Source organism: Meles meles, chromosome 4, assembly GCF_922984935.1.
Source record: "Meles meles chromosome 4, mMelMel3.1 paternal haplotype, whole genome shotgun sequence".
Lineage (NCBI taxonomy): Eukaryota > Metazoa > Chordata > Mammalia > Carnivora > Mustelidae > Meles > Meles meles.
In genome coordinates, this window is record NC_060069.1 from 139,134,703 (window position 1) to 139,159,714 (window position 25,012).

The following is a 25,012-nucleotide window of genomic DNA, read 5'->3' on the forward strand; positions in this document are numbered from 1 at the left end:
AGTGACCATTGTTATTGGAGAAGTTACTGAGAATGTCGCAGAAAGTGTATTAACTCAATATAAGAAAGTGTAAGGGGAAAGGCAACAAATTGAATATAAATGTGGGTGATAAATTGTGCCATCAAGTCTCACGTAATCCCTTTATCAGAATATCTTTTTTGATATATATTCAAATTTAAAATGAGACTCTTCAACTGAGACACAATGATGAAATCCTTTGCAAATGTATTAATAGTGATACATAATTCTCACATTGTAATATGAGATGTTATTTTTTCTTTTCCCCTGTGGGGAAATTGGAACTAAGATTCTCTATGAAAGTTTCCCAAGGTGATAAAGTTAGTAAGTGACAGGTTTGGAATTTGGACATAGGTGTGATACAGTTTAGAACGCAGGATCTGTCATATATTGACGCCAAGCTTCCCAGTCCAGAAGGAACATTAGAAATAATATTTCAAGCAATAAAATGGCATTCAGTCTAAACAGCTATCATTGCATAATTGATTAACTTTTATCATTTATGTCATTTTATTTGTTTTTAAATACTCAAAATTACATTTAGATTCGCATGTTTAAATGTGAAAGACAAGGAAAGACTGAAGAACTGTCCTGCATTGAAGGAGGCTGAGGGAACAGGATAACTAAATCCTGTGTAGGAATCTGCTTTGGATCTTGAGCAGGTAAAGAGCGTTAGTAGGAAAACTGGTAAAACGTGATTAAAATGTGTGGTTCTGTTAATAATACTCTACCGATGTTAGTTTCTTGGTTGTGCCTACTATACTATGGATATATAAGATACTGACATTAGGGGAAGCTGGGAAAAGGTTATGTAAGAACTCTACAATTTTTGCAACATTTCGTAAGTCTAAAATGATTATCAATAAAAAGTAACACAGTGTATGGAAGGTAGCATGTCTTATGCCTTCTAGAGCTCTATTACAGATTTAACTCAACTCTTTTTATATTTAGTTGTTCATTATTAAATCATGTTAACATTTATAAATATTTATTTTAATTTTTCTTATAAAATAGCTTTTGTACCTTCATTGAGAATCAAAGATTCCAATGGACTTTAAAATGATTACATATCCTTCTGGTTATTTACAGCATTTAAGTAAAACCAAAGCAGCCGCTTTGTCTAAGTGAACCTCTGCATAAAAAACCCCAAATCTTCTTTCTCCTAAAATACATCCCTTGTAGATAGCTATAGTATTTAAATGAGATTGTATTGGAATTATTTTATAAAACTGTTAAGTACTGATGTGCATTTAAGAAGTTACTTAAATTAGCCTCTGATTCTTCACCGATGAAACGAGGGTAACTATGGGACACCTGAGTGGTATAGTTGGTTAGGCATCCAACTCTTGGTTTTGGCTCATGTCATGATCTGATGGTTATGAGACTGAACCCCAAGTATGCTCAGGTCTCATCAGGAAGCGGAGTCCGTTTGGGATTCTCTCTCTCCCTCTTCCTTTGCCCTTCCCACTTGTGCTCTCTTTATCCTTCTTTCTTTCTCTCTGAAATAAATAAATAAATCTTTAAAAACAAACAAACAAATAAAATGAGGGTAACTATAACAACTAACTCATAAGTTTGTTGTAAGAAAAGAATACATTTGAAGATCATTGAAAATCTTCTGGTATAGATAATTTAACTCTAAATAATAGTTACTTTTTCCTATTTCTATTCATTGCAAATTGCTATTCAGGCATCTTGAGATCTTTCTAAGTCTACAATTACATCCAAGCCCCCTTATATTGTTGCAATTCAAATCGTTGGACTAATAAGAACATGAAAATATTGTTCTTTAGAAATAAGCAATGTATTTTCTTTAACCTTGCCTATTTATTGACTTGACCAGTCAACAATATTTTAATATGTTTATGATTTAAATCATATCAGAAGGAATCTAGGGGCTGTGAAAGCTACTTTGTTATAGTTCAAGTTAAAAACTTAACACTTTTCATTTTAAAAGCTTAGTCTCATGCTTGAATTTTGAATTAAATTCAAATTATACATGAGCTAATTTTCCAATATTCTATGAAGTGAACTACCGAAAGTATCTGAATGGAACATAGATATCCTGTCATGAAAGTATAGCGATGAATAAAACATATTGGAGGGAGAACTGAGATTAAAATGGGCACATTCATCTGGGAACTGCTTCAGCAGCCAAACCCAAGGGACTTACCTCTTTCTGATTCCTTGATTGCCAGCCAGGACACTGCAAATAGTCCAGCACAGACGACCACCAATAAGACAAAGAGAGCTGCGAACAGAACTTCATAGGTGCTGAGAGAAAGGTGCCTTGAAGGTTTATTTCTTTTTGACACCATTTTTGGCTTTTCTAATCTAAGAACTGGAAAAGAATATAGAGGCTTCAGCCTATCAGAGCTCAAAACCTCTCAAGCTGTCTAGGATTTATAAAGCGACTACATGAGTCTACCTTAGTGTTACAGTGTTACTAATCAACATAAATGAGTTGTGTATGTCTCTTCAGCAACATTACGTCTCTATATGTTAAATAGCTTAAAAAGGGTGGTTAATCTTTAAGAAGATATTAATGAGTAAAGATATGTCCAGAGTTATAAATGTTAATCACCTGAACCATTTGTTGAGGTGAATGAAATTAAATGCATGTTGTAAACAAAAATGACACTATCATTTCGAGAACTAGTAAGAAAAATGTGAAATTCATGGCAAACAAATTAGTCATCGGGCAGATGTACTTGATATTTGAAGAGACTCTCTAACAGATCAACCTTCTACCCTCTGACTCAGGTCATTATTATGGCATTTCTCCTGTTCTAGGTAGGTGTAGACATTCTAAAAATAACTTTTATGTACAGGTATGTATTAAGCCCAACATACATGTTAATAGATCTCGCTCTCCCTCTCCCCCACCCTCCTCCTCCTTCCCTTCCTCCATCCCTGTTCCTCCGTGTGTGTGTGTGTGTGTGTGTGTGTGTGTGTGTTTATTTGTATACACATATATGCATTTCCTACTGAAATAATCACAGATTTTGTAATCTTCATTGTATCACCCATGTGAAGTCATGCAATGTTAGGTAGTATTGATTTAACTTAAAGGAAAGTCTACTTTAACAAGGCATCGCATGTCTACTCTTTATGGCCTTGTATGGTGACCAGTGAATGGGAGTAGCTGCTCAGAGAGGGAAAAAAAAAAAAATGTTTCTATTTTAAGAAAGTATTCTGGGTGGGGAAGACATTGCTCACTTGTTCCTGAACTTCATCTTTTTAAACATGCTAATTGTAATAAGAGAAGAGTTTAGAGAACAGGTCAATGGTAAACCTATACTTTATGGGAAAATCAAGACTGTTTTCTAATAATTAAAGAACAGTTTATCATGGGATGGGAACTTCCATGTTTTGAGTAAGCAATGACTCTAGAATTGAAAATTAATAGGTAAAACCAAACCTATTCAGAAGTAAACCAGTTTGCCTTTTGTCCTGGTAAGTGAAATTGGCCAGAGATGAGGAAGGCCTTAATCAGAGGGCTTTAATACACTGAAATTGTGGCATATTATAATAGGCTGCAATAAGTATTAACCATTTCCACTTTTTTCTTTCTTTTTTTTTTTAAAGATTTTATTTATTTATTTGACAAACAGAGATTCACAAGTAGGCAGAGAGGTAGGCAGAGAGAGTGGGGGAAGCAGGCTCCCTACTGAACAGAGAGCCTGATGCAGGGCTCGATCCCAGGACCCTGAGATCATGACCTGAGCTGAAGGCAGAGGCTTAAGCCACTGAGCCACCCAGGCACCCCCATTTTTCTTTCTTCTTGAAAGAAGAGAATTGTATGTTGTACTCTGAAATCCTTGCTGATAAAAACTAGGATATAAAAATTAAGTGCATTTCATGGAATACATTTATATTTTTTATTTAACTGAATTAATACCAATTATCTTGTTCCACCCTTTAAAGTCTGCATGGAGTGAGAGATACTACTGATGGTGTTGGGACACGTTCATGTTACTTATATTCTGGGAGATGATTCTAATAATAGGCCAGACCCTTCACTAAAGTTGGAGACTGAAGAGTGACCTGTGAATTTGGGGAGCCAAGAAATTGGAAGTAAAATTACTGTTTTCTGCATTACAGCTGATGCAGATGAAATTGCTTTTCAGAAAATGAAGTAGAACTTTGTTATATTTCTTTGGACTTTATTATAGAAGGGAAGGAGAAGTGAGCACAATGAATTCACACATTCTACTCTAAGCGCAGAGTAAAAATACATTACGTATAAGATTGAGAACTAAAAATTATATACTTAGGTTCAGAAATGAAATCAGCATTCATATTACACATTCTCTTCAAATTATACACTTACAGTAATCATACTTAAAATGAGTGAGCAAATAGCTTTCTTTAAAAGAGACAATAATTTCTGAAGGATAGACTAAAATAAGACAAACAGGTCAATGTGAAAAACAACAAATCACATGTCTTAAAATTAAAAAAAAATTAGTAAAATAAAATAGAACTTGTTCTACCAGATAATAAAGCTCATCACAGAGTTATTTGAGAGAGAATGAGTAGGGGGAGGGGCAGAAGGACAAGCCAGACTCCCCACTGAGCAAGGAGCCTTACCTGGGGCTCAATCCCAGGACCCTGAGATCATGACCTGATGCTTAACCGACTGAGCCACCCAGGCACCCCAACAACACCTTTTTTTTTTTTGAAACAAAGTTTATCAAAAACAAAGTAAAAATCAAGACACATACTAGAAGAGGTTTTCTTTTTTTTTTTTCTTTCTTTTTTTTTCTTCTTTCTTCCAACTATGGTTGTTTTATTTTGGCTACAACAGTACAGAATTGAGGGAAAGATTTTGTATGGATTTCTTAAATTTATTTGGGGGGCCACCTAAGGAAAGTCTATGAGAGAAGCTGGGAAGTATAAAGGGGGAAAAATAAAGCCAATAAAGGCTTTTATGTATAACCAAGCCATTTACCCCATGGGCTCAGGAACATAACCCTGCTGGGGATAGTGTGAGACAGTGAGGAAAATTCTCCAAGTTATTCCAACTAAGGAGTAGTAACTTTTAAGCAGGAAGGGGGAAATGGTATACCAGCCCAAGGGGCTTCAACAGTATTTGTATTGTGCTAGTTCTCTTAAAATTTTGAAATAAATTAGTGAACCATTAATGACAAAGCTAGATGATTAGGACATACGAGTTAATGCTATTCTGCATTTCGCCATTGCACATATATTGAAAAGGGAAGCATGTGATTGAAGTTCTTGTGATATTTTCTTCTTTATTAAATGCTCATTAAATTTTTGGAATTTTATGCATAGAATTTCCTACTTCAGAAATGTAGAAATTACAGAAAAGCCCTCCCCCCCATCTTAATAGAAGTCTTTGAATATCTACAGGAGAGTAAAACATTTATTTTAAACATACGTTTAAAATATTTAACCATAAAAGCTAAGATGATCTAGAAGGAGTATAGGTATAATACGTTTGGGATGGTGAATAAGAGAATATGTAGCTCTGGGTAGGTAAGCATCATTAATAGTCAAGATGAAGCTTTCAGTGGGGAAATAATTGTGGCCGTTTCAGTGATGGGAACGATAGTTTCTGGTTTGGTGAAGAATGAAGGAGGAAAAGACTTGAAGATGGTGAGAGATGGGATAGGTAGAGTCAATGCTAAAGCTTTGGGGGCTCTTACGAGAGGGTTATAAATATATATATATATATATATATATTTAAGATTTTATTTATTTATTTGACAGACAGAGATCACAAGTAGGCAGAGAGGCAGGCAGAGAAAGGAAGGGAAACAGGCTCCCCGCTGAGCAGAGAGCCTAATGCAGGGCTCGATCCCAGGACCCTGGGATCATGACCTGAGCCGAAGGCAGAGGCTTTAACCCACTGAGCCACCCAGGCGCCCCATGGGTTATAAATATCTTTGCCTGAAATGAATGAAAGGACAAAAATAGCACAGCTAAGAAAATGAAGCTCTAGTTAATGTTACAGAAGCAGAAGAACCAGAGGTTAAGTTTCATGGTGCCTATCATAATCTATGTATTTGCTCAACAACTGTGTGATTTTTTAAAAGATTTATTTATTTGAGAGAGAGAGCTGGAGGGGGAGGGGGCAAAGTAAGAGGGAGAAAGAAAATCTCAAGCAGACTCCATGCTGAGCGTGGTGCTCCACTTGGGGTTCGATTCCAGGACCTTGAGATCACCAAGAGTTAAGCACTTAACCAGCTGTGCCACTCAGAATCCCCAACAAGTATGTGATTTTATACTCTGACTGTGCAAGGGTCAGTAGTAGTAATTGCAGAGGGCTCTAGATTAAAGCCATGAACATTTATAGATAATTTTTTTCACTACTCAGCACAATGTGATCAATTCCAGCAGCTTTCACTGTTAAATAATTTCCCATAACTGGGTTGTTATCAAACAAATTTCTTGAATACGGTTAAACTAAAAAATGATATAAAACAAAAAAAATCTATATTGTTCAGCAAGAATACTTTTGGAGTTTCTGCAGATTTTTTTTTTCCCTCTCTGAAAATAAGTCCACATGCCCAGTGTAATAAGTCAATTAACACATAACTCACTTAAGTGATTCATGGTTCAAAGGTGACAGAGCATTAAGAAATTCACATTTGCTTATCTCCAAGACTGGTATATTTCTTTTCCTTGACTTCCCATATAATTTTAACATATTATTCTAATATCTAGTTGGTAAGCCTTTTCATATTTTAGGCATTGCACTAAGAGAGTGATCTTTCTTTGTACAAAGTCTGAGGAATATTTAGTAAATACCTTGGGTTAGAAAAAAGGATGAGGGCACCTGGGTAGCTCAGTTGGCTAAACATCTGTCTTCGGCCCAGGTCATTTTCTGAGTCCTGGGATGGAGCCCCGCATCTGGTTCCCTGATCAGCAGGGAGCCTGCTTCTCCCTCTCACTCTGCAGCTTGTGCTCATCTCTCTATCACTCTCTCTCAAATAAATAAATCAATAAAATCTTTAAAAAAGGAAAAAAAAAGGATGGGGGAGTAGGCCTTTAAATATTATTAGGTATCTTTTCTTTTTTTTTTTTTTTTTTTTTTTTTTTTTTTTTTTTTTTTTATTTATTTATTTGACAGTGAGAGAGAGAGATCACAAGTAGGCAGAGAGGCAGACAGAGAGAGAGAGAGAGAGGGAAGCAGGCTCCCCGCCGAGCAGAGAGCCCGACGCGGGACTCGATCCCAGGACCCTGAGATCATGACCCGAGCCGAAGGCAGCGGCCCAACCCACTGAGCCACCCAGGCGCCCTAGGTATCTTTTCAATAAAGATCCTTAGGTACTATAATCCAGGAGATTTGCTTACTGGATATTGCTTTCTATTGTTTTGACCCTTAAGAAAAATTAGTCTCTGTATAAAAATTCGGTGCCATCTTGTCTTTCCCTAAGAAGCTTGTTGCTATTCATCTGCTCTTCTCCGGCCTGAGACTGAACTAGTCCTCTTTTATGCCTGTTCCATTCATCATTCATCATTCATCCTTGCATGTATATCATCATCAACCAGCTGTTTGCTTGTTTTTGTCTTCAAATTACTTTTAGAAAGGCTGGCTGATGGAGTCTATATTCCCTGAGTTCGTTTGCATGTGAGAAACCTTCCTCTTTCATACTTGAAAAAGAAAGTATCCTTTTCTAGGGATTGTATGTGTGGGCAAATGACAAGTTTATTTTTGTCTTGGAATTCTGAAGATATTTTTCCGATACTGTTTTTCTGACACAGGATGTAATGGTGGAAATGTCTAAAGCTAACCCTGGATCTTACTTCTGTATATGACGTGTTTTATATCTGCCTGAATACTTAGAGAATTATTTTTTTCGTATTTGACGTTCAATAGAGAATAAATGGGCAATGATTAATCTGAACGGAGTTTTCTTGGAATGTGGCGAACCTTTTCCAGTTTCCCTTTCACTTAAAAATTAAGGTTCCTTTATTGAAGTTTTGATTTTTTTTTTTTTAACTTCAATTTACCAGATGTCTTACTGGGGTTGGAGTCCAATTTTCTTTGTATTGAATTCTCTTGTCATTCCTTTATATCTATACTTTTGTCCTAATTGTTATGGTGTCTATAACTCCCTTATACATTTTAATTATATGCCATGTTCAACTCTGTGTTTTCTGCTGCTGCTGCTAATTTTTTTGTGTAATGCTGTTGATTTCAGATTGCTATTGGTTTTCTTAATTATAATCTTTTTCTCTCTTAATCTAATGGTGTGTTTTATTATCATATTATTGAGTTCTTATTGTCTTGACCTCATTTTCTTATTAACTTATTCTAGAATAATCATGCTATAGGAAACTTCCCTTTGGTTGAACTTGCTTCCAGGTTTAGTTTCTTGGCACTATTTTAATACTGTCATCTCTCTTTCTCCCTTTCCTCTTTCTGAGTTATATTCACATGGCTGTTATGCAATTTCCTTTTATCACGTTCACGCTTCACTTAGACAGTCCTGCTTAGGCCCTTTCCCATAGTTTCCCCATAGAGTGGGAGAATTCTGCTTATATTCACATGAGCTAGAGTCTGAGATATGCATACTATATGCCTTCTCTTGTTTTGAAAACTAAGGGGTCAGGGGAAGTTGGTGAGGGAGGAGGGCAGCTATATACAAGCTAAATTCCTTTCTCTCCCTGAAATTTTTTTGAGTACTCTGTACCGAGGTCCCTATGTAGTCATGTGGGGTTTATTTTGCGTGTGAATGTGTGTGGGTTGACTCTGTGCTGCACACTATTCTCTGCAAGGAGGTGAGCAGCTTTGAGAAATTACAAGCGCTAATGGTTTCATCTCCACTGAGATCCATGGACAATCACTGGCCATTAAGAGTTGCTACTCTTGAGATATTTTCTCTTCCTTTCTCTCAGGTTGTCTACTCACCAAATTGACCTGCTTTTCTACAAACTGCAAGGTATTAATAAAAATTAGAAACTTTTTGAGTTTTCTTTTTCTTTTCTTTTTTTATCAGTACTGATAAAAAGTACTGATGGGGAGGAGAGGGTTTGTAGGTGAATGATAGCAAAAAAAAAAAAAGCCATATTGAGCTTCTTAATATTCTTGTAATAGGACAAAGTTTATGCTATGTACTTTTACGTTTCAAACTTCAGTATTAATTCAGACTTGATGCAAAAATCCATCTCATGTAATTTTTTAAAATTGGCGCAGAGTTGACACACAATATGTTACCAGTTTCAGGTTTACAACATAGTGATTCCCACATCGGTGTAATTTCTGATTTAAAGACTACATCGATTTTATGTCAGCTAACACTATACGTAAAACATTCGTTTACTTTTATTTGTTTATTTTTTTAAAGATCTTATTTATTTGACAGAGAGCGAGCGAGCGCACAAGTAAGCAAAGCTGCAGGCAGAGAAGAGAGGGAGAAGCAGACTCTCTAGTGAGCAGGGAGCCCCATTTGGGGCTTGATCCCAGGACCCTGGAGTCATGACCTGTGCCAAAGACAGCTGCTTAACCAATTGAGCCACCAGGTGTCCCTAAAACATTCATTTAGATGTCACATCACAGCTTCCTGGCTCTGAAGAATCTGATATAACTGAGTTCATATATGTACAGTATTTTCAGCTGAATACTGTTTTATGGAAGTATACGTGAAAACCAAACACAAACAGACTATACATCTGTTTAATTAATAGGAATCTCTCGCATCAATTAACAGGAGTTAATTGATTAGGAGTCAGAATCCTCTACTACTTTCTGCTGGAGAGTAGGGGAAAGCTCTTAACGCCACACACTGGAACAGTCTGTCTAAAATGGCAAAACTCTACTCATTGAATCGGAAAAAAAATGTGTTTGCCATTCAAAGGCGGTGGTGAGAAGTGGAAAAAGCACTAGACAGGTAGACGGTAGACCCACCTTTACATATGGGTATTGACCCCTCATGCAACTGTGGGCATTTACTAAACTTCTTGCCGAGCTTCAGTTTTCGAATCTGGAGCATGAATTGCTGATCTTAAAATCACTTTCATTTCTAAAATTTCATGACTTTATGATTTTTTATGATCCCTTCCAACGGGTATGATTTATATGTCTTCACATTAAAAAAGCCTTTCTTTCCCAGATTTCTTTCTGAGATTCACCTAAAAATCAGCCCTGGGAGATAACGTCCTTTAAAACATTTTCCTAAGCTCTTTTGTTTCTTATCTCCCATCGACCTTCCATTTTCATTGCAGCTTCTTTTTATCCTTCTCTCCTGGACTACAGGGAGATTGTATTTACTTCCCTTTTGCTGATGCAAATTCTGCTTCCCAGCTCTTCAGTCTTTGTTCTTGCTCCAGGGGGCAGGCAGCTTCTTCCCTTGTCTTCGGAAAGTCCCTCTCACCAAGCCTATCTCCCTAATCTACTTTTGTCTGTAAAGTGGATTATGAAACTTTTGAATAAAAGGTATTATACCAGAACATGCTGAACTGCATAGCACTTAACTGTTCCAAAGGAGAGAACTCTATTGATGGCAGTATTCAAAAATAGACCTGTATTTCAGGAAAGAAAAATGAACTAGGCTGTGAGAGATTGGTTTTTCCTAGTAGGGGTTACCACACTTTTTATAGCATCTTAGTCGGTTAGTAGGGAGCTTTGAAAAAATATCAGCAGGCTCTTGCCTATCAGCTGCTAGTTTAGGTCATTTTCAAAGAAACCCCCTATACATTCAGGATCCTAACCAGTTCACAGCCCCATGATTTTACATTGTTGTGCCAGCTACAGCAGCGACTGAAGCAGGATTAATCTCGCCGTGTTACTTTTTAACTTTAATCATCTTAGTGTCTGGAAGTCAAAAGACTTTTTGATATTGAAAGAGAGTCAGCCTCAAATTTTCTCAGTGGTTTTTAATCTAATTGCCCTATCATCACCAAAGTGTTGTATCAGGCTTTACTTTTTTCACAGAGTAAGTTTTCCACATCAACTGGCTCAGTTTTCACTGTCTTGTTGTTAAAATAGTTCCAGAAGCTCATCTCCTTTTCCTTCCTAACTGAAAGGATAAAGATAAGATCCAATTAGGACATCATTGAGTTCAGGAAACTGAAGTTTCCTGGCCTGATCTAGGCTTCAAAGTTCTCAAGTAAAAATTTGCATTTCATTTTATGACTCAGCCTTTTTAGCTATCACCCAAATAAATCCATTGGGTAATATTTTTTTTTACTAAGTAGATGCATAGCTTCTTCATATGAATATTATTTGCTTCTCGTTTATTATTATTACTTTCAGTTTCTAGATGAAAATAACCAGGTATATAAGGGAGCTTTTGCTAAAGTAATGCATTGTATCTACAATTATGTTTGATGAATGTTTCTTGCTGCTGCTGCTAAGAGTTAGGACTATTAACAGTAAAAATAAAAGAGCTCAGAGTAACCAGTGTTATGCCCCCCCCCCAAAAAAAAATGGGTCTGTGATTAAAGGAGCGAGACTGATATAAAGCGAAGGTCAAGCAAAGCTTTATTTTGCGCCAAGCATCAAGAATCAAACTGACTGGCCAGGGCCGCACCTCTTACAGAGATGGTGAACTCTCTCTGCTTCACAGACTAGCTTTTCTTTCTTTCTTTTTTTTTTTTTTTTTTTTAAGATTTTATTTATTTATTTGACAGAGAGAGATCACAAGTAGGCAGAGAGGCAGGCAGAGAGAGAGGAGGAAACAGGCTCCCCACCAGGCAGAGAGTCCGAAGTGGGGCTTGATCCCAGGACCCTGGGACCATGACCTGAGCCAAAGGCAGAGGCTTTAACCCACTGAGCCACGAGGCGCCCCCACAGACTAGCTTTTAAGGGCAAAGGCCATGCAGTCAGGCCTGGCCACACACAGGTGGCCAATGAGATTGTAACACACAGAGAAAGCTGCACAGTGATGTTAGGTGACCAACTGAATTACAATTTACCCTATAGTAGACTTTTGACCTAGCCTATCCCACCTTGGTTAGAATTGGCACCCAAAAGGCTCCCAAAGGGTGGGGCCCATACTCCTTGGTAACTAGGGAGACAGTATGCATCCCCCCAGTGATAGGATGTCTCCACCTGGCCTGACCCACCCTTGTATCTGGGCTCTGTTACCTGGGGCTGATTTCCAGGACTTGTTTTTAAGTCAGTCCCCCTGGGGGAAGGGGAGCAGGGACAGTTTAAGGGTTAAACAACAAGGTTGTTGTTTAACCTTAATGGAAGCCTCTGGTTAAATAGGTCCTTACAACCAGGAATACAGCTTTATTGTTATTAGTTAAGGATGGTAAAGTCAATGGCAGAAGCATGAGTTTGGTGAAGTTGAAGTTGGTTAGACGTAAGAATTACACAGGCCAAGTATATGGTAAGTTAGATTTTTTACATTAGATCCATGGAGAGATTGTGCAAAACTAAGAGTAGTTTTATATAAACACGATCCTTCCCTATTTTCATTTCCCCCTTCCCTAGTGAAGAAACTCACCGAGTTTCATCTTGGGCCACCAGCAACAGCCCCTGGTTTTCACTCTTCTTTCTTTCCTTTTTTTTTTTTTTTTTTGAAGATTGTATTTTATTATGTTTTTAACAGAGAGAGAGATTACAAGTAGGCGGGAGGCAGGCAGAGAAAGAGAGAGGGAAGCAGGCTCCCTGCTGAGCAGAGCACCCAATGCGGGGCTCCATCCCAGGACCCTGGGATCATGACCTTAGTGGAAGGCAGAGGCTTTAACCCGCTGAGCCACCCAGGCGCCCCTTCACTCTTCTTTCAATTCATGTGATTATGTTCAGGAGGATGGGCTATGGGAGAAGGTGATATGTATAACATCTGCATCCTCTCCTTGAGGAGTCTTGCTGGAATTTTATTTTTCCCTCCTAAAAGCTATAAAATGGGGGTAAGCCTTGGAAACTCTTTCCTTGTCATTGCTGGTTTTTTTTCCTTAGGCACAGAGATCTAAAACTAGCCTGCATTCTCATCCTGTGCTTGATTGACCCCCTGTCCCATCCTATAGGCTTTCCTTATTTGAAGAACAAAGAAGGTGGTTTACTGCCCCTCCCATACCCTCACCTTTCTCATCAGAGAATAGCAGAGAGTGGGTAAGGGCTCTTGAGTCCAGCGTCATCTTCAGTGATTGATTGTCTGCTGTAGGGTGTCCCCTCTGCCCGTTTGGATCCCTTTGTTGAGTACGGTTGTGCGGTCTGTCATCTCACATCATGAGTGAGCAATGTGGGACAGAACCGGGAAAGCGGATCTCTGCGCTTTGCCTTTTTTTTTTTTTTTAAGATTTATTTTATTTTATTTTTTTTAATTTGACAGAGAGAGAGAGAGAGAGAGGGAGAGAGAGAGAGAGAAAGATCACAAGTAAGCAGAGAGGCAGGCAGAAGGAGAGAAGGAAGCAGCAACCCCGCCCCCCAACCAGAGAGCCTGACGTGGGGCTCCATCCCAGGATCCTGAGATCATGACCTGAGCGGAAGGCAGACGCTTAACCCACTGAGCCACCCAGGCGCCCCTGCGCTTCGCTTTTGACCTCTGTGTTCTGCCAACTGGGCTCAGGCTTCACGATTTGGAAAGAAAACCACCTTCTGCTCTAGTCACAAAGACTGGTTTCTCTGTTAAAAGAAGCTCTTTCTTGTGAATGGCACAACAAAGCCACCAGTCCTGACTCTTCATATCTGGGCTCATATGTCAGAGGAAAACAAACATCTGTTGTATTTAATCAACTTACTACTTCCTTACCTCATTTTTACAGTATTTTTACAGTTTTACATGGATTTCAACAGAATGCATGATGCACTTTTAAAAAAATTAGAAATAATTTGGGGATGGGGAGGGAAAAAATGAAACAAGATGAGACATGGAGGAAGTTTAACCTAAGAGATTCTTAATCTCCTGAAACAAAACTGAGGGTTGCTGTGGGGTGTGGAGGGAGGGATAGGGTGGCTGGGTTATGGACATTGGGGAGGGTATGTACTATGGTGAGTGCTGTGAAGTGTGTAAGCCTGATGATTCACAGACCTGTACCCCTGGGGCAAATAATATATGTTAATAAGAATAAAAAAAGAAAGTATTTATTAATTTGAAAGTAGAAATCCTTTCATTATAAGTGTACTGATGTTTTCCTTTTCCATGAGTAAGCATTCTAGTGTAAGAATGTATTAGTTCTGAACTTAATAGATTATCACTAGAATGTTAAAATGTCAATGTTAAATGTCAATTTTTTGTTTGTTTCTTTTAAAATTTTCATAATTCTTATAATTTTAAAGTATTTACAGTCCTTTTTAGCCCTTAATTTTCCAGAATATTCTAGGTTAGAATTTAGTCATCCTAAATAACTTTTGGACACTGGAAATGTGTGTATTTACTGGTAATAAAAAACAGTTGTTTTGAGAGGCCACTTCCCTGGTTTGCAATAGTATCTTAAGGACACTGGATCTCTGTGATTTGTCTATATCATTGACAAAGTAGAGATAATATTGTTTGGTCCACTAAATTCTAATATTTAGCCAAAATGTGAAATCCTTTGATAAAGTCAGAAACTACTTGTAGCATATTCTAAAGCATTGAAAACATGTCTTGCTATTGCTTTTGGCTTTAAAATATCTGGAGCTTTTGACTTTCTTTATCTCTTGCTACTGAACATGATAAGCTTATTCATTCAAGAATATATACATTTCATGTTGTGGGAGTTCTGACAGTACTGACTCCAACTTCTGTTCTCCATCTCATTCACGTTGGCTCCATGACCTCTCTTGGGGCTGTGTGTTCTGAGCCCCTTGGAGATTAACATATACATATACTCAGAAATGCCTGCCAAGCCTGGGAGAGGGAGAGGCTTGCTTTGGCCTCTCAGGACTCTGTTAGAGATAACACAGTCTTTTCCCTTCCTGACACACAGTTTGTGCCATAAGATCTAATTAAAGGTTAGCTGTCAATTAAGTGCATGCAAACCCTTCAAGGTGCATGTGAGTCCCTTGATCCCACTAAGATGCCCTTCTGCCTGTGTCCCCCCCACCCTCCCGCTCTATAAAAAATCTGTGGATTGAGGTCCATACTTTGCGGTGAATAATTAGGCAGCTGCTGGGATCATCACCTGCCTGATCCCCCTTTGCAGTAAATTACCCTCAATTAAAACAAACAAACAAACAAACAAACAAAACCTCTGTGTTACCTGTATGGAGTCACCTGCTTTGGTCTCGAAGTGCCTTCTCAGTTTGGGGTATACTGTACTGTCCCTGAGCCTACCTTCTAACACATACTCTGTTAATGCACAACGTACTATTGTGAACACATTTTCTGTAATCATTATGTTGTTTTAATGAGGTTTAAAGAAATTCATTCTGAAGACAAAACCCACTCATATCAGGTTGATTTGAAAGAAAGTTGCCAGTCAACTCTCTATGAAGATAATGGCAAAATGACCATATCAGTTTACATTTTCATTAATTATAAAATAAATGTTTATGTGTGAGGTAGCAATTTTAACTTAGAGCAAATACAGAGCAAACTGTAATAAAAAAGAAGTCATGTCAATTGTAACATTTCAGCCAAATTTTACATAAACACTTAAAAAAAACAATTTCAAGATTTTGGACATGTAAGTCTAGCCACCATTTATTTCATATTTTGGTTTTAAATATTTTACCCCTTTTCACCAAAAATATTTTGTTAAAAATTCAACCCAAGAGTCTCTGCTTTGTGAAGGTAAGAAGGCAGCAGTAAACCATTCCAGCATTTTGCATAATCCTGCTGTTGTCTTCCTTATATAAACATGTTCTGCCAAAGAAAAACAGTAGGTTCAATGAAAGCCAAACTGAGATCTCTGGAGATAAAGAATAAACAGAGAGATTATAGAGAGATCCCAAAACATAGTTATATAATTTAAATGTGCAATTAAAGTAGCTAATGTGTTTCCTTTCAATAGAAGGAGATTATTTAAAAAAAACTATTTTTTGAAACATTTTAAGATTATTTCTACATAGGGGCGCCTGGGTGGCTCAGTGGGTTAAAGCCTCTGCCTTCGGCTCAGGTCATGATCCCAGGGTCCTGGGATCGAGCCCCACATCGGGCTCTCTGCTCCGTGGGGAGTCTGCTTCCTTCTCTCTCTCTGCCTGCCTCTCTGCCTAGTTGTGATTTCTCTCTGTCAAATAAATAAAATATTTAAAAAAAAAAAGATTATTTCTACATAAGCTAGTATCTATGCTGAACAAGATTTGGTATGTTCATAATTCGATTACATTCAAACTCAATAACCCTGCAGTAAAAATAGAGCTTAAACCCTTCAGACATCTGTGTCCTTTAGATGTTTCTTATCCAGAAAATAAAACGAACTCTTCAGTGAAATGATCCGGATAGACTGTCAGAAAGTAACTTGCTCAATGTGAATTGATCCAGATTAGGGAAATAATTAGGACAGTGCTGTTATCATAAACAGCTCTCTGTGTCAGAACTTCAGCCTATGTGCACACAAACACACACATGTATACACATTCACATGTACAAAAACACACATAAGCATATACACACATGCTTACACAAATACATATGCACATACACATTCATTTCACATTACATACACATTCATACAAAAACATATACACATATATATTCCACACACAACTGGAATATAGCTGCCAAAAATGCTATATTAATTTCATGTGGAGTTTGTTAGAAAAATTTCAGGAACCTGCCTGTCCTTAGCAGAGTAATTGAGAAAAGGTGAGCTTGCCAAGTAATTTCGGTAAAACAGCTACTTTGCATCTTGGTCTCCTTCTTCAGCACTGGAAGATAACTAAATGTGTTACTTATTTGTTCTCCTGCTCATGACCAATCAATGTGAGAGAACTCACCATCTCTCCCAAACAGACCTTCCCATCTGGATTCATTGTATCCATTAATTTACACTCCATACTAGCTGGCAGTCCATATCCAAAACAGAAGATCTAAGGGATCCCCTGCTTCTATGGATTACACATAAGGAGGCAAGGACCTTATTCTGAAAAGTGTCCTGTGGCCTTTTCTGCATCTCTTACCATTTTTATCTGCTGTAACTGTAGAGACCTAAAATAAGAATATCATTCTGCAGCTAGTGCTATAAAATCCTAATGATTTTATCGTCACATATGTAGAGGTGACAGTGGTCATATCTTTGCAAGAGTGGAATTATCCACCTGTGTCCATCAGCTGGCTGGGCTATAACTTAATCTGAGTCAATCTTCCAGTACTTGGGGGTTCCTACATACGTCTTGTTGACACAGAGAACATGGCGCCTCTCCAATCATCTGTCATCCCTGCTCTCCTGCCCATTCATCTTTTTGAAGTGATCTATGTATCATTTTGCTCCATAATCTATCAACTATAAAATGGTGTAGCTGCTACTTATAGCTGTTTTCTTAGGTCACAGGAGGGAATCTTCTCATTTATTTTTTTATTTAAACATTTTATTTATTTATTTGACAGAGATCACAAGTAGGCAGAGAGGCAGGCAGAGAGAGAGGAAGGGAAGCAGGCTCCCTGCTGAGCAGAGAGCCGGATGCGGGGTTTGATCCCAGGACCCAGGGATCATGACCTGAGCCAAAGGCAGAGGCTTTAACCCACTGAGCCACCCAGGCGTCCTTCAGCACTCTGGATCCAGAATCCTATCCAGCCAGGACTCTCTGTCTGGCCCTTGAATGGCTCTGCCTGTCTTTATTTCTTCAGACTGTTCCAGAGAAGGTGGGATCATGACCTCAGGCAGTTGCACGCCTACATTCTTTCAGTTTTGTGAGGATGGAAATGTCTTTTTATCCCAGTGGTCTCTCTCTCTCTCTCTCTCTCTTTTTTTTCTTTAAGATTTTATTTATTTACTTGACAGACAGAGATCACAAGTAGTCAGAGAGGCAGGCAGAGAGGGGGGATGGGAAGCAGGCTCCCCGCGGGGGCTCGATCTCAAGACTCTGGGATCATGACCTGAGTTAAAGCCTCTGCTTTCAACCCACTGAGCCACCCAGGCTCCCCCCTCATTTAAATACTTCAAAATAACCTTGACCAATCTGCTAGAAAACCCTGCTGCAGTTGGAACCACCAGGGACGGAAGATGGATTGAATATGGGCTGTTTAGAGCATATGCTGTAAATGCTCGATCTATGCAAAAGCACCAGAGTTCTACCATGTGTACCTGGAGAGGATTGTATCATTTAAAAATAGTATGTATACCTACCTTCTCTGCTCCATTGACATCAAGGTTGTCCCTGACCCTTAACGTGTTCCTCCCAGCAGGTGAATAATATATTCTGACATATTAGGTGATTTTCATGATTAATGACATGTGAGTAAAAGTAACTTATTTTTCTTCCCTTTACAATGGGAACAGCAATCTCCCAGATAGGGTTGTTCTGCCAACCGGGATCACAAAATGAAGATAAGGTGATGCAGAATCACAGCTGAGCAACTTTGGGTATGCCACATGGGCAAGAAATAGATGTTTGTTGTTGTGTGCCACTGAGACCCGAGAGTCATTTTCTAATGCAGCATAAAGTAGCCTATCCTCACTGATACCGTAACTATTGAAGGTATGTAAATACAAATGGAGGGATGCTCTTTTCTGAACACCAGAAGTCAAAAATCTAATGTTCCCTTCTTGCTTCTGCCATCTTTACCTTAAATAACTTACTGAATTCTTCAAGTGTTAGCTTCTGCACGTATACAATGAATGGTTTGGGTGAGACAATGTGAGTCAGCTTTACATTGCTGAGTTATGATTAGACTAACACTAAAGAACATTTCTAAAGCCATTATTTGAATAATTTTAGGCGACTTCAACAGAATCCCAGAGAGTGGGTGGTTTATAAACATCAGAAATTTATTTCTCACAGTTCTGGAGTCTGAAGTCTGGGATCAGGGTGTCAGCACGATTAGGTATGGTTAGGGCTCTTTCAGGTTGCAGCCAGCCACTTTCTCATTGTATCTTCACATGCCTGAAGAGTAAGAAGAGGTCTCTGCAGTCTCTTTGATTTTTTTTTAAAGATTTATTTATTTATTTGAGAGAGAGAGAAAGAACATGCATGAATGGGAGGGAGACTCTCAAGCTGGCTCTGTAGGGCTCGATCTCATGACCCTGAGATCACAACCTGAGCGAAACTAAGAATCATGCTTAATGGGCTGCAGAACCCAGGCCTCCCTCTGGAGTCTCTTTTCTAAGAGCACTAATCCCATTCCTGAGGGCTTTACCAAATCAATGACTAATCATCTCCTGAAGGCCCAACTTCCAAATACTATCACACTGTGAGTTAGGATTTATATACAGCAATTTTGGAGGGACACAACTATTCAGTCCTTAACAACACTACCCAGCTTTACTGGGATCTCTTTTCTTTTCCTTATTTTATTTCTTAGGTCACTGGGAAATACTCTGCATTTGGATAGAAATTCAATTGAATTTGCTATTTCTATGTGGTTAAAAAAAAGATCTTCAACATTTGGAAGATACAGTAAAAAATTACAGGTTTTGGTGGGGGTCAAATTAACCACTAGCAGTAAGTACTTTGCACATGGTAAAAACCTATATATTACCTAAAACAATTTTCAATTTGATTTAGTGATAATTGTTATTCTTAATGATATCCTACTATAACAGGACTTCTAACGTAAAACAAGCACATTTGATCTTGCTAGATATGAAATGAGCTTTTGATCTTCGACTTCCTAAGTACAAGCAGCATGGCCAGGCTTGGGCAGCAAGGAGAATACTGCCAGAGGGCTTCACCATGTAGATAACACTCAGCACCATTCCAGACATCACAGCAGTGAGTCCTGGCAATATAACCAAAGCATTTTCTGGTGCATGTACTTCCTCCCTCTCTCCGACAAGAAGTATATGGGAAGAATTTGGAGAGCTTCTATCTTCAACACTAAGAGTTTAGTCTCTGAACATCATCTGGAAGCTTGTTAGAAATGCTGAATCACTCCCAGAATTATTGACCAAGAGTCTTCATCTTAAGAAGATACCCAGAGACTTATGTGCACATTAAAGTTATAAAACAGAGTTATATATAACAGAATTATCAAAGAGTAAGCTTGGGAGGAAACTCAGAAATTCTTTTTTGTGACCCTTACTTTAAATATCTGATGCAGGGGGCGCCTGGGTGGCTCAGTGGGTTAAAGCCTTTGTCTTCAGCTCAGGTCATGATCCCAGGGTCCTGGGATCCAGCTGGAATCAAAATCAGGCTCTCTGCTTAGCAGAGAGCCTGCTTCCTCCTCTCTCTCTCTGCCTGCCTCTCTGCCTACTTGTGATCTCTGTCTGTCGAATAAATAAATAAAATCTTAAAAAAAAATCTGATGTAGGGCCACTACCTGGCTACAGACTATACTGCTAATATGGAGAAACACTACATACTAACAAATGCTAATATTGAAGATATTAATAGTAACATTAATACTAATAAATACTAGTGTTGAAACAGCACTAATATAGGATTAATGTGACCTACCATGGTATAAAAACATGCAATATATTAAACATTTCAAATGGGCACTCGGTCTTTGCGCAGAGGAATCTGGAATTTGATGTTTCAAGACCGTGGTCACTGTTTTCAGTGCTCCATCCTGACGGTAAAGGGAAAAGAGGAAGAGTTTGCACAGAGGTTGAAAACACTGGCTTTGAGTCTTACTTCTTTGGGTCAAATCTTGGCCTCTTGTTACTAATGGTGAAACTGTGGATAGTTGTTACATCATTTCTCTGAACATCAGTTTCCTTATCAATATCAGGGGGATAATAATTACCTAACCATTAAGGGAAATCCTCAAAAAAGTTCTTCTTTGAGATAAGATTTTCTTATCCTTGGTCAGATAACCACCTTTTCTCTTTCTTAGGATTCACGGATACAATCAACCTCAGTGCTCTTAATTTAGGCATGCCAAAGGTCAGTGAGTTTTTGTAGATAACTCCACAATTTCGTTAAAGAAAAATAGACAACATATTCAATTCCCATACCTTTGTTTAGGGACTCTACTTGCAGTCTATCCAACGCACTTCTCCTTAATCTAGTTATAGAATGGGTTGATCCTTTGCTTAAGGTCTGAGCAGGATTTTTCTGACATAACATTTTGCCAGGGAAGCTAATGGATTAAGTCCTGTGGAGACTGTAAGTAGATTTCAACACGGGTTTTAAGTTTAACCTTCATTGCCCTCAGGAAATTATTGTTGATACATCCCTTCAGTTATGTCCCCTGAAAATTACAATACCAGCTTTGGGCAAAAGACTTCTCAGACTACTGGTATTTCTGCCTTCAGGCAGAGGGCTGAAAGCAATGTATTATCCTTAATAGAAAATAAAGGGAAGGTGATACTCTTGACATCTTGATGTTTTATCATACATGTGTTTGATTTTTGAAAAATCAACTCAGAGAAGCAGCATGTAATTTGGGAGCAGATTCCCAAGCTACTACTTCATAAGATTATTTGGAAAATAGGGCAACATGAGGCAAAACATATTAAGATAATTATTTACATATAAGGGCATTTACTATGTTATGTGTAATTCTAGGAACTTTACATGTATTTACTTATTTAACTTTCACAATAATCCTCTGGGTTAAGTATTAATATTGTTTCCACTTTAGAGATGTGGAAACTGAGGCACAGAACATTAAAGTAACTAGCCTAAGGTCTCAGAGCTAATAAGCACCAGTTTCAGGAAACAGATTTAGGAAGTCTGGATCTAAACCATAAATTCAATGGTTTCATATGTGTTAGTTTAGCTAAACTTTATTTTCCAAATTCTTTTTTTCTGTATAGGTCCAGGCTAGGCAGGCCACAAGAAAAATTTGTGAGTTTTTTGTTTGTTTGTTTGTTTGTTTTGTTTTTTGTTTTTTTGTTTTTTTTTTTTTTTTGAAGAGAGAGAGAGTAAGAGAGAGAGAGTTTTCATGTGTGGTATAAGGGAGGGAGGGGGCAAGGGCAGAGGGAGAGCGAGAGAGAGAATCTTAAGCAAGCTCCATGCTCAGCATGGAGCCCCAGTTGTGGTTCAGTCTCACAACTCTGAGATTATGACCTGAGCCCAAATCAGGAGTCAGGTGATTAACTGGCTGAGCCACCTGCATGCCCCGAATTTGTGAGAGTTGGAAGAAAGATGAGAAATATCAGCGAGCAAGCTAGAAGGTTGGTGCCAGGCCTCACTGCAGCTCTCCTGACTTGCTGATGTGCTGGCTCATGTCACTGGCGTGGGGTCACAGCGAGCCTAGAGCTCTTTCAGGTTCTTTAAACTGTGGGCCGGGCTTATACACAGTGCCAAGGGGAAAGATCCCCTTCTTCCTCTGCGGGTCACCCAAGGCAGGTCCCGCAAGGCCACATAAAGGTTTAGAAACAATAAGAAAGGAGTTAATGACAGGTGTGGATTTCAGTGTATCCTCCTGCGTTCGGGTTTGCCCTCATATGTTCTTATTTGGTTTTCTTTCTCTCATTTTAGGTTCGAATTTTATTCACAACAATCCCTGCCCTGCTGATCTACAGCCTGGCCACTCCCAATAGAGGCAACAACGCTCTACAGAATTCATCTGCTCTTGTCTGGGATTCCTTGTTAGTGACCTTTCTCTGATTTTCCAACCCCATCTTTCCTGATCGTTCTTGATCTTTCCTTCTATGGGTTCTCTCATGATTGTGGAGGGCCTAATCCCTAACATATATTCCTTATTGTATAATGCTCACTGGTTGTGGTTGCCCTTCCCTGATAGGACCCTCACTGATACATGTCTTTATGAAACAAAGATACTGACTCTTTATAAAAAGAAGTCTTCCTTGATATTGACAGATTAGAGCTCAAGGTGTTTGGCGTAATGCCAGGACATTATGATCACTTAGTCATGTTGGGTTATCATCCTCATCTTCATCGTCATCCTCTTCCCTCTTGAAAAATTCAGTGAAGTATCATCATATAGGAAAGCAAAAAGGAGAGGTTCAAGTGTGCTTTAGTTAAAGTAGAAATTAGTTTCAGCCTAGTGTCAGTAGTTTGACTAGATGTTTTAGTGGAAAGAGAATTCCTTCACAAGTTCTCAGATGGAAAGCCACTAAATTTTCTTTTTTTTTCTTTTTTCTTTTTTTTTAAGATTTTACTTGTTTCATTACCAGAGAGAGAGAGAGAGAGAGAGAGAGAGAGACAACAAGCAGGAGAAGCAGCAAACAGAGGGAGAAGTAGACTCCCTGCTCAGCCAGGAGCCAGATGTGGGACTCAGTCCCAGGACCTTGGGATCATGACCTGAGCTGAAGGCAACTGCTTAACTGACTGAGTCACCCAGGTATCCCAAGCCACTAAATTTTCTACCTCTAAAGCAACTATTCTAAAAGTTCTTCCCCAGGGCACCTGGCTGCCTCAGTAAATAGACCAAGTGACTCCTGATCGTGGGGCTATGAGTTCAAACCCATGTTTGGTGCAGAGGTTTCTTAGTCTTTAAAAAGTAAAAGTTCTTAACAATAGATTTCTAGTATTATCTGAGGCCTGTATTTATTCTTTTTTCTTAAGATTTTATTTATTTATTTGACACAGAGAGAGAGAGAGCACAAGCAGGGGGAACGGTGGGCAGAGGGAGAGGGAGAAGCAGGCTCCCTGCTGAACACAGAGCCCAACACGGGGCTTGATCCCAGCACCCTGGGATCATGACCTGAGCAGAAGGCAGATGCTTAACCAACCGAGCCACCCAGACAGTATGTATTACATTTATTCTTTAGGCTCCTATTTACCTCAGCAATAATTTCCAAACATCATAACCTCTGCTAACTTGAGAGAAGATCCTGTTTTTCTGGCTATTTCACGTTCCTCTTCACCTCCTTCAAATCCAAGACATCTTGCTTAAACCCTGATGCTCAAACTTCTCCTGATTGTCTCATAAACTCTAAGCCTAGCCAAACATTGTGGAGAAAGTCCTTTATGCAGCACTCTTGTTTTGACATTTCAGTGAGTCTATTTACATGTAGTAATTTTGTTAAAGTCAGTGCCAGTTAAAGTCAGAAAAAGTGATTCACTGTGGCATTCTTGCAAAATATGACAGATGGGCTCATTAGTCTTTTGATTCATAAAAACCGTGATGCTTTTTTTTGCTTAAAATAAGAAGCAAAAAATAAGCAAGTCCCTGATAGGTTTAATTCAGAGTCAGAGCTAAGTAATGCCGGCTCTGCAGATTCATGTGAAGAGCTGACGAAAGGATCAGGGAGGGAAAAAAGGACTATACAAATGAGTGAATTACGCTTTGTGAAAGCTGTGAACTATGAGCAGATCCAACAGCTAGACAAAGGAAGTAAAGAACACGTCACTACTAAGTTGCATGCCATTTATGTGTTCTTGATAAAAATGCAGCAGTAGAAACAGTGAAGAAATTAAACAAATGAACCTTAATAGAATGTAAAGAAAATAAGATGCCAGAGATTTTAAGGGAAAGGAAATCCCTATCAGTGATGACTGATACTATGCAAACAGTATCTGTCCACAAATTAGCCAAAATTCATGGAAGATGTCTTTGGAATGTCAATACTAAATCTTTTTAAACTGTAGTAGACTAGCTGTATGCCAGCAGGAAAGTATTCTTATTGAAATTTTCATTCATACTGATTGGCCATCCACGTTTTGTTGCAATCAGCAAATCTGCCTGGTAGAAGGACTCCACAGTCAAATCTGAATTTAAAATTATAGATAGTAGGTTTTCAAATCTTATCTGCTGTCTGGCGTTTCAGTGCTTAAAGAAAGACTGCATAGATTGCAATATTTCTTACACCCCTAAAGAATAAAGTTAAAGAATCAAGAGGTTAGTAAAAAAACAAAACAAAACAAAACAAAAAACCATGATATAAATTTCATTGAGCAAAGCTAAACTAAACTAAACTAAACTAAAACATTTCTTATGCTGAAGAAGCAACCATTCTTTGGCTTCTCATGGGTTGTATCTGTTTCTATTATTAGCTTCCATATATGTGAATCATAAGTTATTTCTTAATCTTTAAAATTACTTATGTAGTAACATAGATAAATAATTTAAAACTTTTTTTTTAAGATTTTATTTATTTATTTGAGAGACAGAGATCACAAGTAGGAAGAGAA

At 38.4% G+C, this 25,012-nt stretch overlaps 1 protein-coding gene and 1 long non-coding RNA gene across 4 annotated transcripts in view; one reads left to right on the forward strand and one right to left on the reverse strand.

Moving 5' to 3' along the window:
- The window catches only part of TMPRSS15 (transmembrane serine protease 15), a 118,019-nt gene extending 115,527 nt beyond the window's left edge, over positions 1 to 2,492 (reverse strand). For both annotated transcript variants that reach the window (XM_046003930.1, XM_046003929.1), the window contains exon 1: positions 2,192 to 2,492. In XM_046003930.1, the coding sequence (XP_045859886.1) occupies positions 2,192 to 2,336 (145 nt within the window). In that variant the 5' untranslated portion in view covers positions 2,337 to 2,492. The remainder of the gene's footprint in view (positions 1 to 2,191) is intronic.
- On the forward strand, positions 459 to 25,012 carry LOC123940932. 2 transcript variants are annotated; one of them, XR_006818116.1, is made up of 4 exons: positions 459 to 680; positions 18,304 to 18,502; positions 20,802 to 20,851; positions 22,394 to 25,012. It is a non-coding gene; the product is annotated as an uncharacterized LOC123940932 (long non-coding RNA). The 2 variants fall into 2 exon arrangements; XR_006818117.1 differs by lacking the exon at positions 20,802 to 20,851.